The sequence below is a fragment of the Mesoplodon mirus genome (genome assembly GCF_964341445.2).
Source record: "Mesoplodon mirus genome assembly, chromosome: 7".
Classification (NCBI taxonomy): domain Eukaryota; kingdom Metazoa; phylum Chordata; class Mammalia; order Artiodactyla; family Ziphiidae; genus Mesoplodon; species Mesoplodon mirus.
In genome coordinates, this window is record NC_138983.1 from 9,878,202 (window position 1) to 9,891,654 (window position 13,453).

The following is a 13,453-nucleotide window of genomic DNA, read 5'->3' on the forward strand; positions in this document are numbered from 1 at the left end:
AAAAAGGATGCTATGTAGAGGGCTCTTTGCTTAGGGGCTCCAGCAATAGGACATTTATTTTTAAAATGTTCTGCACAGAGTCCATGGCCCTGGGGCCGTCACCTGCTCTCACCTGAGAAAAGCACTTGGCTGCTTCCAAGCCTGTTTTGTCCTTGAAAGGTACTTCCTGCCCTGAGAGCAAATCCTTGTGTCCAGGGCAAGTCCCACTTCCAGGGCCCCTGCACAGGCTGTTCTCTTTGTGGGAGCCCCCCTTCCTGTGGTCACCTGCTGACTCCTGGTGCCTTCTGGGCCCTGGGATGGCAATCCCCCTGGGCAGATGGTCAGTGCCTTTCCTGCAGTGGCTCTGATGCCCTTATCAGGGAAATGCTAACACACTAGACTCAGGGACAGCGGGTGCCCACCCAGCGGGAACGCTGAGCCTGCAACGCCCCCCAGAGGTACCTGGAGTATCTGCACCAATGTGGGGCAGGCCGAGCTCCGTGCTGCCCCTGGTGGTGGCTGAGGGCAGTGTGCCCTCACAACTGCAAATGGGTAGTTGCCTAGTAACTTGCTTAAAGGACCATTGGGAAGGCCCCCTGGCCTCAGTTAGCCACCCCACTCCCTATTGCCTGAAATCCTTCACTGGTGGGTCATCTTTGCCCTTGTCCCTCTCTGTCCCCCATGCTGGAACCCCTGAGGACAAGTCAACCACCCCTCTCCCTAGTTGAATTCCCCCTTCTATGTCTATAGGTTTCTTATGCGGTCACGGGGCCTGGGCTGGGTCTGTACAAGGAGGGAAGGGCCTTGGCGGAACCTCTAAGAAAGGCCATGGCCCTGCTTTACAGTCTGCACAGTCTTGGGCCCAGAGGAAAAGCAAAACTCCTTAGGGAAGCCATGCCTTTTGCCCCCTTCAATCAACCAGCATTTAATCAGAGTCTTCTGTGAGCTGGCCTGGGCAGATGGGGGAAAAGGAGACTCACAAGACCCAGCCCCTGCCTGCTATGTTGGGAGCAGCTGGTAGGTTATGTGACTGGACAGGTGGTGGGTCTTTCCCGCCCCACCCCTCCCCCACACACGTCCTGGAGCACCTGGCTGCCTCCATCTCCTTGGCCCTTTCCAAGCCCCTGGTACCTGTCACTAGTCCTCCTGGATACTTGCTCTTAAATCAGATAATTTGGAAAAGACCCAAATGCCTTCAAAGTTCAAAGAAATGTATTTATAATAGCAGAGGACAGTAGAGACATGATCTTTAAGTCCTAGCATGCTTGGTGTTCTCTTGTTCTGTTTATGCACGGGCTAGTAGTTCCAGACCTGCCTGGGCCCTGCCTTCCCCCTCCAGGCCTCGGTTTCTTCATAGATGGTGTAGGTACCCCACTGGATCCACAGCTAATCATTTCCATCTCAGACTCAGACCAGGGGTGAGAAGATGCGTCCTGTCCAGAGGGGCACACCTCACCAGGGATGGCGTGGCTGGGACAGCTGAGGAGTCCCCAAAGCACTGTGTCCCATGAGCAGTAGCCTGTCACTCCTGAGGGCCGTCTGTGCCCAGTCTAGGTGGCGGCCACCTCCGCCCTGCCCCTCTCACCAAAGGCCTCCTCTCTCCTCCCAGTGGGCCAAGAGGGTCTGAGTTTCCCACTGGACGCCTGAGGAACTTGTCAAGCCAGTGACCACCTCTGGGGCTCCAGGTCCACACCCAGTCCAGGCTGCTCTGCCAGCCCCTCCTCTGGGCCCGGTGCCAGCACATGCCCACGCCACCCACAAAGCTGATACTCTTATCAGGGTAGCCACCTGCCATGGGTGAGCTCTTATCCCCTCCACAGGGACTAACTCCCTGCGTGTCTCCACCTCGTCCACCCAGCCGCTGGGCCTCTCAGGAGCAGTCTGACGTTTGGCCTGATGGGACGGGAAGAGCCCATGGTCTGGGAAACGGACCTTCCCTGGCGGCGGTGAAGGACATGGCCAGGCGGAGTGCAGGGTGCAGAGCCGGGCTTGAGCTGCTGCACCGAGTGCCCTCAAGCCAGTCCTTTCCCTCTGGCCTCAGCCTCCTCACCTGTGAATGGAGGTTTGGTCCTGTGACCACTCGGGGCCTTGCACGTTAGGGTGTCATGACTTTGGCAAGGGGTGGGGATCAGAAACCCACGATTCTGGGTTGGACAAGAGCCTCAGCAGAGTATGGGGACAGGAGGTGCGCTTGGACAGAGAGCAGGTATGGGTGTCCCCAGTTTCTTGCCCCAAGGGTAATACATCAGGGCAAGGTGGGGAGTGGGGGTGGGGGAAGAAGTCACAGAAGGTCCAGGTGCCCATCAACCTGGGCCAAGATTTACCTGATGCCTTCAGAGCCACCACTCTCCTCCCCCTCCTGGGATCCTGGTTGTCACTGGTGATGGATGCTGGACTTACAGCTGGCAGGGGTACAGAGGTGTGTGTGTACTCTACCATCCTGCGAGTCAGGGTGCGAGGCCCAGCCCAGGTAGGAGGCAGAACACAGGCACAGGTAAGAAGGATGCAAGGTCTGTTCCCCAACGTCTCCCAGATTTGAAGGCTTCTAATGGGTGTCCAGGCAGGGCAAGGCCAAGGGCTCACAGTGTTGGGAGATGACAACATCCTTGGAGCCCTGTAGCCCACTGCCTTCTCTGTACAAATGGGGAGACTTCGGCCTTGAAGGCTGGGGCGGGCAAAGGACTCACCCAAGGCCACTCAGTGAGCCAGGGCTGGGTCTTTGCCTCCTGGCTCGAGGCTTCTGGAATCCCAGGTCCTACTCCACAGTCTGTGCCCACTGGGGAATCACACACACACCCTACCTGGATCAGCTGGCTGTCCCTGCCGGCTATACTGAGGTCATAGGCGAAGCAAGAGGGAGGACAAGTGTCTACTCTGGAGCCCTCCCCGGCCCTGCTGGGAGGAGGTGCAAGGCCAGGTGGGGAGCCTCTGGGATTCTGGCCCCCGTGAACCTCTTGGCTCTTCCCTGGAACACTCAGCTTGACCTGCCAGCTGAGCCAGCCCAGAGCAGGGTCATCAGAGAGCAGTGTGGGAGCCACTGGGAGGTAAACTGTACAAGTGCCCCTGGCGCATTCCTATGGACTCTTTCCAGGCTTGGGGACTGAATGAGCCACTGCACGGGCACAGAGGCCACAAGACCTCTGGTCCCCAGGGCTTTCCTCAGCCCCTTGAGACTCTTTGCCCCCGGCGCTCGGTACAGTGACCAGAAACGGGTAGAGGGGAGTCCAGCAGAAGCCAGCTGACGTGGGCCTGTGGGCAGACAACCAGTCCCTAAAGGAGGAGGGGGATGGGGAATGAGGATGTCAGGAAGGTGGCCTGTGCCAGCCCCCTGCTGCCCCCCAGAGACCTTCCGGATAGCCTCACTCCGGTGGTGGTGGTTTTGTGGGAGCCGCGGAGAGTCCCCAGTCCCCAGGAAGAGGAAGGAGGGCTCATCTGTTTGGGCCATTTGTCCAAAATTCCTGGCCTGGAGTGCACTTCGGGGACGGGGAGAGGAAGTCCTCTCCCGAGCAAAGGCGTGGTGGGGGGAGGGGGTTGGGGAGGGGTGGACAGAGGGAAAGGGCTCCCAGTGCAACAAGGGCCCCTCCTCCACCCTCCACCGACACCCCACGCAGCATCAGCATGCAGGACACGGCCAGCGCTGATCAAGGAAGTGAGAATAAAATCACTTCATTTATTTCCAAAAATGTAGGGGTGGGGAAGCAACATGATAAAAATTAAGATCAGTTCCCTATGGATCCATTCTGCTCCAGGGGAGGGACAGTGGCTCTTCTGGCCAGTGTGTTCCCAGTGGGAGGGCCTCAGGCGGACCCTCGTTGCCATGGCAACGTGAAGGGTCCATCACCAGCCAGGGCGGGTCCCTCCCGGCTGGCCAGCGCTGGTTCCTGTCCCGCCCTCCCCTGGAGCTACATAATGGTTAGTGGGTTAATTTCCAAATGCAGCAGCTCTGGATCCTCCCAGGGGCACCAAGCTCCCCACCCTCCCCTCACTTTCCTGTACCCTCAGCTGTCTGGGCTCCAGCCCCAACCCCTCCTTGTCCCACTAGGTCCCCCCCAAACCCCCGGCTCCTCAGGGTCACCGCCTCTGGGACTCCTTCCTTCTCTGCCTCCCGACACTCAGGGCCACCATGGCCTCAGTGAGTGAGCCCAGCTCAACCCACTGTGGGGCCTGGGGAGGCTGCGAGGGGCGGCTGGTAACAGGCAGATTGTCACATGGCCCAGTCCCGTTGCCACCCCCGTCAGAATGCATCCTGTAACAAAAGGTTAAAAAACCAGGAAAAGACACGACAGCATAGAAGATGGTGAAAGAGAGTGTCCACGCAGGCAGCCCCAACCTGGGGCGGGGCTGGGATGAGCCCCTGGGCTCCAGTGCCCGCTTGCAGCCTGTGGGACCCAAGTCTGCATGGGCCAAGCAGCCGGGGACTGGCTGGCACTGCTTGGCAGGTAACAGAGCGCTCTGGGGAAGGGTCTGATTGCTCCGGAATTTTAGGCCTCTCACCCAGGACAAACATCTGAACAGGGATGGGGGGACAGGGCTGAGCCTACAGGCTGGCTGACCCCTGACCTGGCCATTGCTTCTGCTAAGCCCATCTGTGGCACTGCCCCCTTGGACCCAAAGTCCCAGGCTCTGGAGCTGGGAGGCAGCAGGATGGAACTGCTCGAGGCCTGGGTCCGAGGGCTCCAGTGGGGCCAGGAGGACGTTTCCCTGGGCCCCGAGGCCTGAGCTGGCTGCGCTACAGGCACAGGGAGGCTGGCGTCAGGGCCCAGGGGCTGAAGACATCTGAAGAGAAAGTGGGGCCTGCAGGGACGCCCCAAGTACCGATCCTGGTGGTGGGAAGGAGACCTGGGCACAAAGCACGCCACCCCACATAGGGGCAGACGGTGGGCGGCCATCAGAGAGGGTGGAGCCAGGATTGCAGGCTCAGGGAGCCGTCCTGCTGGCTAGGACCCAGCCCTGCAGACCTCAAGAGCATCTGAGGGAGAACAGAAGGCGGTGTGAGGCCTGGAGGCCAGGTGCAAGGGGGTGGGGGCCACAGGCTGCACCTGTGCACCTCTGGTCTGGCAGATGCTTAGGGGCAGAGGGTAATGGCCGGGCTGGAGCCACCTGGCTCTGCTCCTAGGTGGGGAGAGCCGGGCGCACCGGGCAGGCCCCAGGAGGGAGGGTGCTGGGGGGAGGCGCGAAGGCAGCGAAACCAGAGAGCAAAACAGGAAAGACCGAACCCAGAGTCTGTGAGCCAGCAGGTACCACAGCCTCATGACACCCCCTGAACCAAATCCCACCCTTCCCTTTGGCCACCATCCCCACCTGGTCCCCCTTCCCCATGGGCGCCCGGAGGGCTGCAGCTTCATTTGTGGAGGTAGGCGTCCAGCCACAGCTGCCCAGACTGCCTCAGGGACCTGGGAAGAGAGAGGGATAGGGACAGTCAGGGACCAGGGAGCCTCAGGAAGCGGGGTGCTGGGAGCATGGGTGCCTCCTCTCAGCTCTCAGCCAGGGGCCTGCGGGCCTGCTAGCTCAGGGCTCCCCGGGAGACCCCTGTGGAAGGACCAAGGGAAGGTCCTCATCCAACCCGCACAGAGCCCAGGCAATTCCTAGCGACGGAGGGGCCGGCTGGGGGCACCAGTGCCAGCAGGGCCTTGGCTCCTCTTGTCGCCCCCGTCTCCACCATGGGTGGTCCCAGCTACATGCCTCTCAGTCTCCTCCCCTGTGTCCCACGGACCTCAAGGGGCACCAGCACCTGTGCCCGCCAGCCCTTACCTGATGATGTCCTGCAGGGCCTGCCGCAGTGGCTTCTGCTGGTACTCGATGCCATGCTTGGCGCACAGGGACCTCACCAGTGGGGCGACCTTGTGCAGGTTGTGCCGGGGCATGGTGGGGAAGAGGCTGGGGAGAGTGCGGGGGGCCGGGTGTGAGGAAGCACCCACCTCCTCTCACAGCCCACTTGGAGGCTGGTCGGGCCCAGGGGACCCGTCCGTCTCTCCCTATGTGCCCACAGGAGCGGCTGGCATGTGGAGGGGGAGGGCTGGGCCTCGGGTTCCCTGGCAATAAAGGGACCAATCACCTGCCCTGCTAGGCTCACGGGATCAAGGAAGATGCCAAGCCACACGTGCAGGGGTGGGCGTCACTATGACCATGTGGCCCAGGGCAGGAGAACCCCTCTCCAGACTTCGGGGGGCGCTGGGGCGGAGACACGCTCTAGGGTCGGTGGGGGGAACTCACTGGGAAAGAGAGAGGTAGTCCCCACCTGCTGCCCTCTGCCGGGGAGGCTGGTGGCTACTTCCCTCCACTGTACGCCCTCCACCCACCCCCACCTCCCTGCCCGCGCCTGCGCTCACTGGTGCTCGATCTGGAAGTTGAGGTGCCCGCTGAACCAGTCATTGAAGAAGGACTGCTCCACGTTGCAGGTGGCTACCAGCTATCAGGGAGAAGGGGGATGAGTGGCCAAGAGCCAAAGCACAGAGGGCCCCGTCTCCTTCCCACGAGGCCCAGCCCTACCCAGGGGTCTCACCGCCCTGCCCAGATTCCCCACTGGTCCCTCCAAAAGCTCGCCGCCACTCTCTTGCCCAGCCCTGTTCCTCCCGGCGGAAGGACACAGGCAGCCCCAGGGAAGCGCAGGACGGCGCCGGGCCCATTGGGCAGCCACGTTCCCGGGAACTGAGGACACGGACCTCGGGTCCAGGCTCCGCAGGGCCCCGGTGGCCAGCTCTGGCCACCCTCACCTGGCTGCTGAACCAGTCACGGTAGGGCTCCTGGTCAATCTCCATGACGATGTGGTTCATCTGCGTGACCCACACAAACCAGTGGCTCTCCAGGAACCTGGAAGGGAGCTCGGCTCAGCACCGGAGCCCGGCGTGCTCGGTCTCCACGGGGCCCGGGGAATCGGTGGGAACAGAGCCTCCCTCCCGACCCGGAGCAGCCCAGGGCGGGTGGGGGGTCGAGTGAGTGCAGCCCCTGACGAGGGGCCGGGGCAGGAAGTGGGGACCTCTGAGCCTTTCCTCATGGGGCCTCGCATCAAAGCCCCCATCAGTGCCAGTGCTCGAGGGCCCAGGGGTTATTAACCAGCAAAGCGCAGGCACCTGATGAAGTTGAGGAAAATGATGGCTCCCAGGACACCATAGAAAGGGATGTAGGTGATGAAGAAACGGGCATAGTAGCTGATGGCCCAGGCCAAGTCCTGAGGAGAGAAACAGATATGGGAGTGTCCCGCCCGCCCCCCCGGTACGGCTCCCCGACCACAGGTGTGTGTACACAGCACCTCCTTCTCACTGCTGGGCCAAGGGGGCCAAGAAAGCTCAACAGGCCTCCATGAAACTGGGCACCAGGCCCACTGAGGACGCGACGCCTGGCAGCGCAGGGGTGCACGACTGTCTTTATGTCTAGGGAAATGCTGAGTGTTTTAGCAACAGGAAGGGGGCTGCAAACTCTGCATTTAGGGAAATAAACAGGGATGGGGACCAGCAGATGCCAGCCATGGGGAGGGGCTGGGGGTCAGCAGCTCTTTCACGGTCCCGAGGATTCTGAAGGTGCATTATAATCTGCATGCACCCCTGACACCTGCAGGCTCACAAACTGCTCATCAGCACCTGGGTCTCCTTCCTGGACATTCACTCCAGCACAACAAAGGCCAGGGACACCATCCATCGCCCACCTCTGGCCCCTCCCAGCAACCTCTGACACTGCTGGCCCTCTTCCCACACCTGAGTCTCCTCCTGGCCCCTCTTCCACTTGGCTCTCCTCCCTTCCTGGGCAAGCACCTCCCCCATCTGCCCCAATGGCTCCATAACCGTGGCAACCAGAGCGACCATCTTAGCTCCAAGCTATCTTTCCCTGCTAAGCCCTCCCATCCCACCCAGATCAGCCCACAGGGATTGGGGACCACTCTCTTCTCAGCCACCCTGACCCAGCTTGTTCCCACCTCAGGGCCTTTGCACTGACTGTTTCCTCTCCCTCATCACTTCTCCCCAGAGACTCGGCAGGGTAGTGATGAGAGCAGAGGCTCCGGGTCAGGCTGCTGGCTATTAATTATAGCTCCACCCTATTCTGTGTAGCTGTAAGTGATTTTCTGAGCTGTGCCTCAGTTCCTCCATCTGCAGGATGGAAAAAGAACACCCCCCCCACCCCCTGAGAATTTACATGGCTTGAAGGTGTTGCAACAATAAGCACAGCCCACAAGTCTGAGCTCTAAAGACTCCACTCTGGTCTCTGCACCACTTTGCTACCACAGAGACTTTCCCAACACGCAAGCTGGACCACGCCACTGCGATCCTCAAAGCCATCACGGGCCTCCTTCCCCGCCAGGGGATAAAGGATAAAATCCAGCCCCTTAGTAGGCCGCACGGCCCTCACATGCCTGCCCACCGGCCTGGCCTCATCTGCAGCCCATCTCCCACAGCCAGGCTGTGCTGCAGTATCTGCGTCTGGCTGCACCCACCTGGAAGCTCCTCCCCTTATCTGCTCAGCAAACTCATCCTTCAAACGAGCTCTGTTCAGTTAAGCTCCACAGACATTCAGTAAATGCCTTCTCTGTGTCAGGGACTGAGTTAGGTGCTGGGGGCAAAAGGAAGTCCTTCAGAGCCCCTCGTCTGGAAGGACAGACTTATACAGAGATCCCTTCAATATCACATGGAAGGGGACACATAGTTACAGGGGTGATGGGAGTGTGGCGTGACGTCCTGACCCGATCCTGATTTAGGAAAGGCCTCCATCAGGAGGTGGTGCCTGTGCTGGGCTGGGATACACCGGACGTCAGCTAAGCAAAGAACAGTAGGGTGGATGTTTGCAGAATGACGACAATACGAAGAAAAGCCCAGAGAAGCGACCGGGCAGCGGCTGTGTTTACATACAGATTATATGCTCCATATACTCCAGCCCAAGCGCTCGAGGTGGAGGCAGGAGACCAAGGCCATGTCACGTCCGCCTGGGGGGACTGGCCTCTACCTTGCCAGCAATGAAGACCTACTGAGAGCTTTAAACAACAAGAACGTGGTCCCATCTGGACCTTAAACTGGATCCCTGCCAACTGGAGGTGGGGAGATACGGTTATTCCAGTAGCTCAGGAATGAAATGACAGAGGCCCAAACCAGGACCCATGGCACTGAGGAGGAGATAACAGATTCCAGAAATATTTAAGAGGCAGGGACAGCTCCACCTGGGGACTGCTTGGTCATGAGGAATCTGGGCTGGTCCCTGGCATGGGTGCCATCAGCTGGGGTAGAAAGGGGTTGGGGGGAGCGGCTGGGGAGGGGAGTCGAAGGGCCGGCGGAGGGCAAGACCTCGGGACCGAGGTGGTCTAAACATTCATTTTAATTCCTTGTTTGTGTGTACACAGTGCAATAGTATGTACATATATATTGATGGAGGTGTGTGCTTATGTATTGTTGTGCAGCGCGATACATGACCATGGGACCACTGGTTTCACAGGTAAGCGATGAAGGAGATGCAGGGAAACAGAGGTGGAGGAGAACCAGCAGAGGCGGCACTTGGAAGCTGACAGGGAGAATTTTAAGAAGGAGCAGTTAGTGGTATCGGATACATCGGACCTCCAGGAAGTTGAGGCCTGGGAAACATCCCCAGGATGTAGCCACTGGCAATGCTGGCTGGCATTTGGGGCTGGATAATTCTCAGCTGTGGGGGGGGGGGGCTGTCGTGGGCATGGTAGGATGCCCACTAGAGGCCAAAAACTCTCCATCCCCCCTGAGTTGTGACAATCAGAAACGTCTCCCAGGACTTCCCTGGTGGTCCAGTGGTTAAGACCCCGAGCTTCCACTACAGGGGGCACGGGTTCGATCCCTGGTCAGGGAACTAAGATCCTGCATGCCGCATGGCGCGGCCGAAAAAAAAAAAAGGCTCCCAGATGTTGCCAAGTGGCTAAGTAGAATTGTCCCTGTTGAGGACCACTGCCCCAGGTCACAGCTGCACTTGGCACCTAAGTTCACTGTTACCATAAATCAGAAAACCACAGCACAGGGCATGCCTCTGCCCATGTGGGCCCCTGAGGGGAGTGCTGGGTCTGGCGCCATGCCTGGCTCCAGTCAGCTACAGTTTTGTACTAGAAACCCAAGCTTGAACCCTACTCCCCAGCGGGAGAGCCCTGCCCTGAGGGGCCCGATCAAATGTCCCTGGCTGGGCCACCTGAGCCGGTTCAGGTACAAAGTCTGATTCCATTTCCCGCTGTCCCTATGTAATGCTTTGTTCCTTAGGGAACAAACACAGTTAAAAAAAAAAAAGGATTAAATATTCATGTCAGGAGTCATTTGCCATGAAAGCAGATTAAAGTGCCCCCAGCAGCAGCACTGCGGTCCCTTTCTGCTGTGACCCCTTCAAGGGCCCAGGTGAGCTCAGGTGCAGGAGATCTGGATTCCAATTTCCACCACTTAACTGATCCAGAAACTCCTTCCCTCTGGCCTGTACCTGCCTTGCTGGCAAAACAGGATTAGATGACACGACATAGGGGGCAGTGCTTAACCGTTCCCGGAACACAGCGGGTACGGATAAAAGAGCGTGTCTTAGAAGAGTGTGGTACAGGTTTTACCAGCACAGGGCTGGCAGAGACCTCAGAATCCCACTTCCTCCCCAAACAGCCCCACCTGCTCCTGAGTCCCAGGCCTGGCCCTCTTAGCAGAATCAGCAGGCACCTTTGCCAATAACGCCGAGGAGAGAATGTAAGACAAAGTACTTTGAAGCACTTCAATTGCTGTACAAACATGGGACAGTGGTGGTTGGGGTGTGGGGACAGGATCCAGGCCGTGGCATCGGGAGGCCTGGGTTCTAGTGCCTGACCCACCCCTTGGTGTCACCTTGGGCAAGTCCCAAACTCTCAGAGTTTCAATATCTTCATTTATGAAACTAGATTTTTTAAAAAAGACCAGCAATACTGACTCAGTGACTATCCGCTTGGTCCCGAGAGCAGGGGCCCTGTCCCCGTCCCAGTGAACCCTGCTCTGCCAAAAGCAGTCTCTGCCTAGGGTCACTGCTTCAGCCAGGGCATCCCATCACGGGCACATCGTCCTCTTCCACAGAACCACTCCTGCACATCTACATCAAGCCAAGGACCTCTGTGCACCACGCTACGCGGCCCTCTCCAGGGTCCCTTTCTCTCTCTGGAGTTATGGGCTGGATCATGTCCCCTAAAATGAGTATGTTGAGGTCTTAATCCCCAGGACCTCACAGCGGGACCTTATTTGGACATAGGGTCCTTGCAGATGTAATTAGTGGAAATGAGGTCATTAGGGCGGGCCCTAATCCACTAGGACTAGTGTCCTTATACAAAGGGGGAAACCTGACACAGATACAGACACACACAGAGGGAAGATGATGGAAAGGGACACAGGGACAAGATGATGGTCGTCCACAAGTCAGGGAGAGAGGCCTGGACTACATCTTTCCTCAGAGCCCTCAGAAGCACCAACCCTGCAGACACCTTGATCTTGGACTCTAGCCTCCAGAACTGTGAGACAATGCAATTCTGTCGTTTAACAGAAATGCCACTCAGCTGGTGGCACTTTCTCATGCAGCTGTAGCAAACTAAGTGCCTGGCGGCTCTCCATGTACCAACCAGAGTGCAGTGTGACCCGGTCCACCGGGTCATAGGGGCCACAGGGGGCCACAGGAGGGCAATGACTGGGGCAGAGCCTTGGATGGGTGGGCTCATACGTTGCCTTCAGGAACTTTCTGAGGAGCTCTGCCAAGGCCGTGGCTCTCCCAGTGGGTGCCCTGTGTGGGGGGATCTTTAGGGTTGGGGTGCTATGGCCTCCCTGGCTCCTGGCAGCCTCAGAGCTAGTCTCTTCCTGAGGGTGACAAGGCAGCCACCCCAGGAGGAGATGCCAGGGGCCCTGCAGGCCCCCAGGGTCCACTCGCCTCAGTCACCCTCCACCCCACACTCCTGGGCCCCCTGGACTCACCACCCAGTCTCTGTGAACGATCATGGACATGATGATCTGGTACTGGAAGTATAAGGGGATGAGCAGCGGTGGCCCAACTGCAGGAGAGAGAGGAGAGGCGCTTAGAGAGGCCTGTCTCACCCGGGCGGGCCTGGAAGATGGGAAGGAGCCGGGGGCAGAAGCCTGAATGTGGTGCCAGCTCTGCAGCTCCCGGGCAGAGGCGGCCAGGGCCCCGGTACCCGAGGAGGGGGCTGGGAGCAGACGGCACCTGCCGGCACCCCGCCCAGCGATCATGAGTGTGGGACCCTGGGCAGGTGTCTGGGCCAATGTCCCTTCTGTGTCATGGGCCATGTGGGGTTTGCCTGGGATGGCTGCTGTGGTCCCTTCTCCTCTCACAGGTCTGGTGTCACTTTCTGGGTCTGGAAGGTGGTCAGGTGGGAGGGGAGACAGAGGGCCACACTGGGGTGAGAAGGGGGTCCGGGTGTGGTTGCGGGGTGCCCCAGCACTCACTCAGAAAGAAGTACTCGTGCTGGTGGTTGTAAGGCAGGTATTTCAGCTTCTTCTTGCCGTACTGAGGAGAGAGCAGAGACCGTGAGCCCCCAGCACCCCTCAGGCTCCAGCCTCCCGTGCTCTCCTCCAGCTGCTCTGCAGCACCATTCCTTCCTCCTGCCCGGGGGGCTTCTGTCCTCTGCACCCTGGGCTCCCAAGCCTGGGCCCCTGTGGGCTCCCGGCCACTCCGGCCAACACTTCCTCAGCCCTCGCTGGGCGTGCTGATCCCAAGCTGCATCCCATGCTGGCCTCAGCTCATGCGCTCCTCTACGAGCGGTGCTTCCAAAGCTGAAGCTCTGGGTCAAGTCACTGCCCAAGGCCACAGGAGAAGCGGGCCGGCTGGGATCTGAACCCAAGAAAGTGGACTCAGAGCCCATGCGACAGACACTAAATAAATGTTGAGTGAATGCACAACTCAACAGTGCACGTGGGGGACACAGACACCCAGAGGGAGCTCCTTGGCCAGTTTCCACCCCTTTGGGAGACAGAAAAGCTCCTGGGTCCCCCTAAGAAGCTCTCTGGAGCCCGCAGTGGGCAGGAGAACTCAGGTAAGGGCCTGGGGAATTGTTAACAGTCACCAGGCCGGGCACATCTACCTTCCCAGAGCCTCCTGCAATTTCCAGGCTGAGACTTTTCACTTGAGGATGCCGGCGGGCCAGAGGAGGTCACCACATGGACCACATGGACTCTTCAGGCCACACCTGGTCACCTGGTCCTACCCAGGGCACCCTGACACCCAGACATTCAAGTGAGGAGGGCCGGGAGGGCTGGCTGGGGCGTGGGCATCCTCACTGTACAAAGTGTCTCAGGCCACACTGGGCATGAGCCTGGGTGAGGGGACCCACGGCCCCACGGGGCCCCTGCAGCTCCTTAATTCAAGGTCTACCCCCCCAGGGACCAGCCCACCTGGCCCCTAGGGGACTGAGACCAAAAGATGCTGCTCGAAGAGGGGCACCTGCGATGCTGGGCGTCTGTGTGGGGAGCCTGGGCTTCGACTCTGCCTCTCACCTGCGCTGAGACACTGCACAGGTCACGGAGCCCGCCTGAGCCCT

General features: G+C 59.4%; 1 protein-coding gene across 1 annotated transcript in view; it reads right to left on the bottom strand.

Moving 5' to 3' along the window:
• Positions 1–3,560: 3,560 nt before the first annotated feature.
• Positions 3,561–13,453, bottom strand: part of FADS2 (fatty acid desaturase 2) — a gene marked incomplete at its 5' end in the record, with an annotated part of 35,521 nt that continues 25,628 nt past the window's right edge. The window contains 7 exons of the mRNA XM_082629609.1: positions 3,561–5,372; positions 5,731–5,856; positions 6,309–6,388; positions 6,693–6,789; positions 7,050–7,147; positions 11,874–11,950; positions 12,363–12,423. Coding sequence (XP_082485735.1) covers positions 5,321–5,372; positions 5,731–5,856; positions 6,309–6,388; positions 6,693–6,789; positions 7,050–7,147; positions 11,874–11,950; positions 12,363–12,423 — 591 coding nt within the window. The 3' untranslated portion in view covers positions 3,561–5,320. The remainder of the gene's footprint in view (positions 5,373–5,730; positions 5,857–6,308; positions 6,389–6,692; positions 6,790–7,049; positions 7,148–11,873; positions 11,951–12,362; positions 12,424–13,453) is intronic.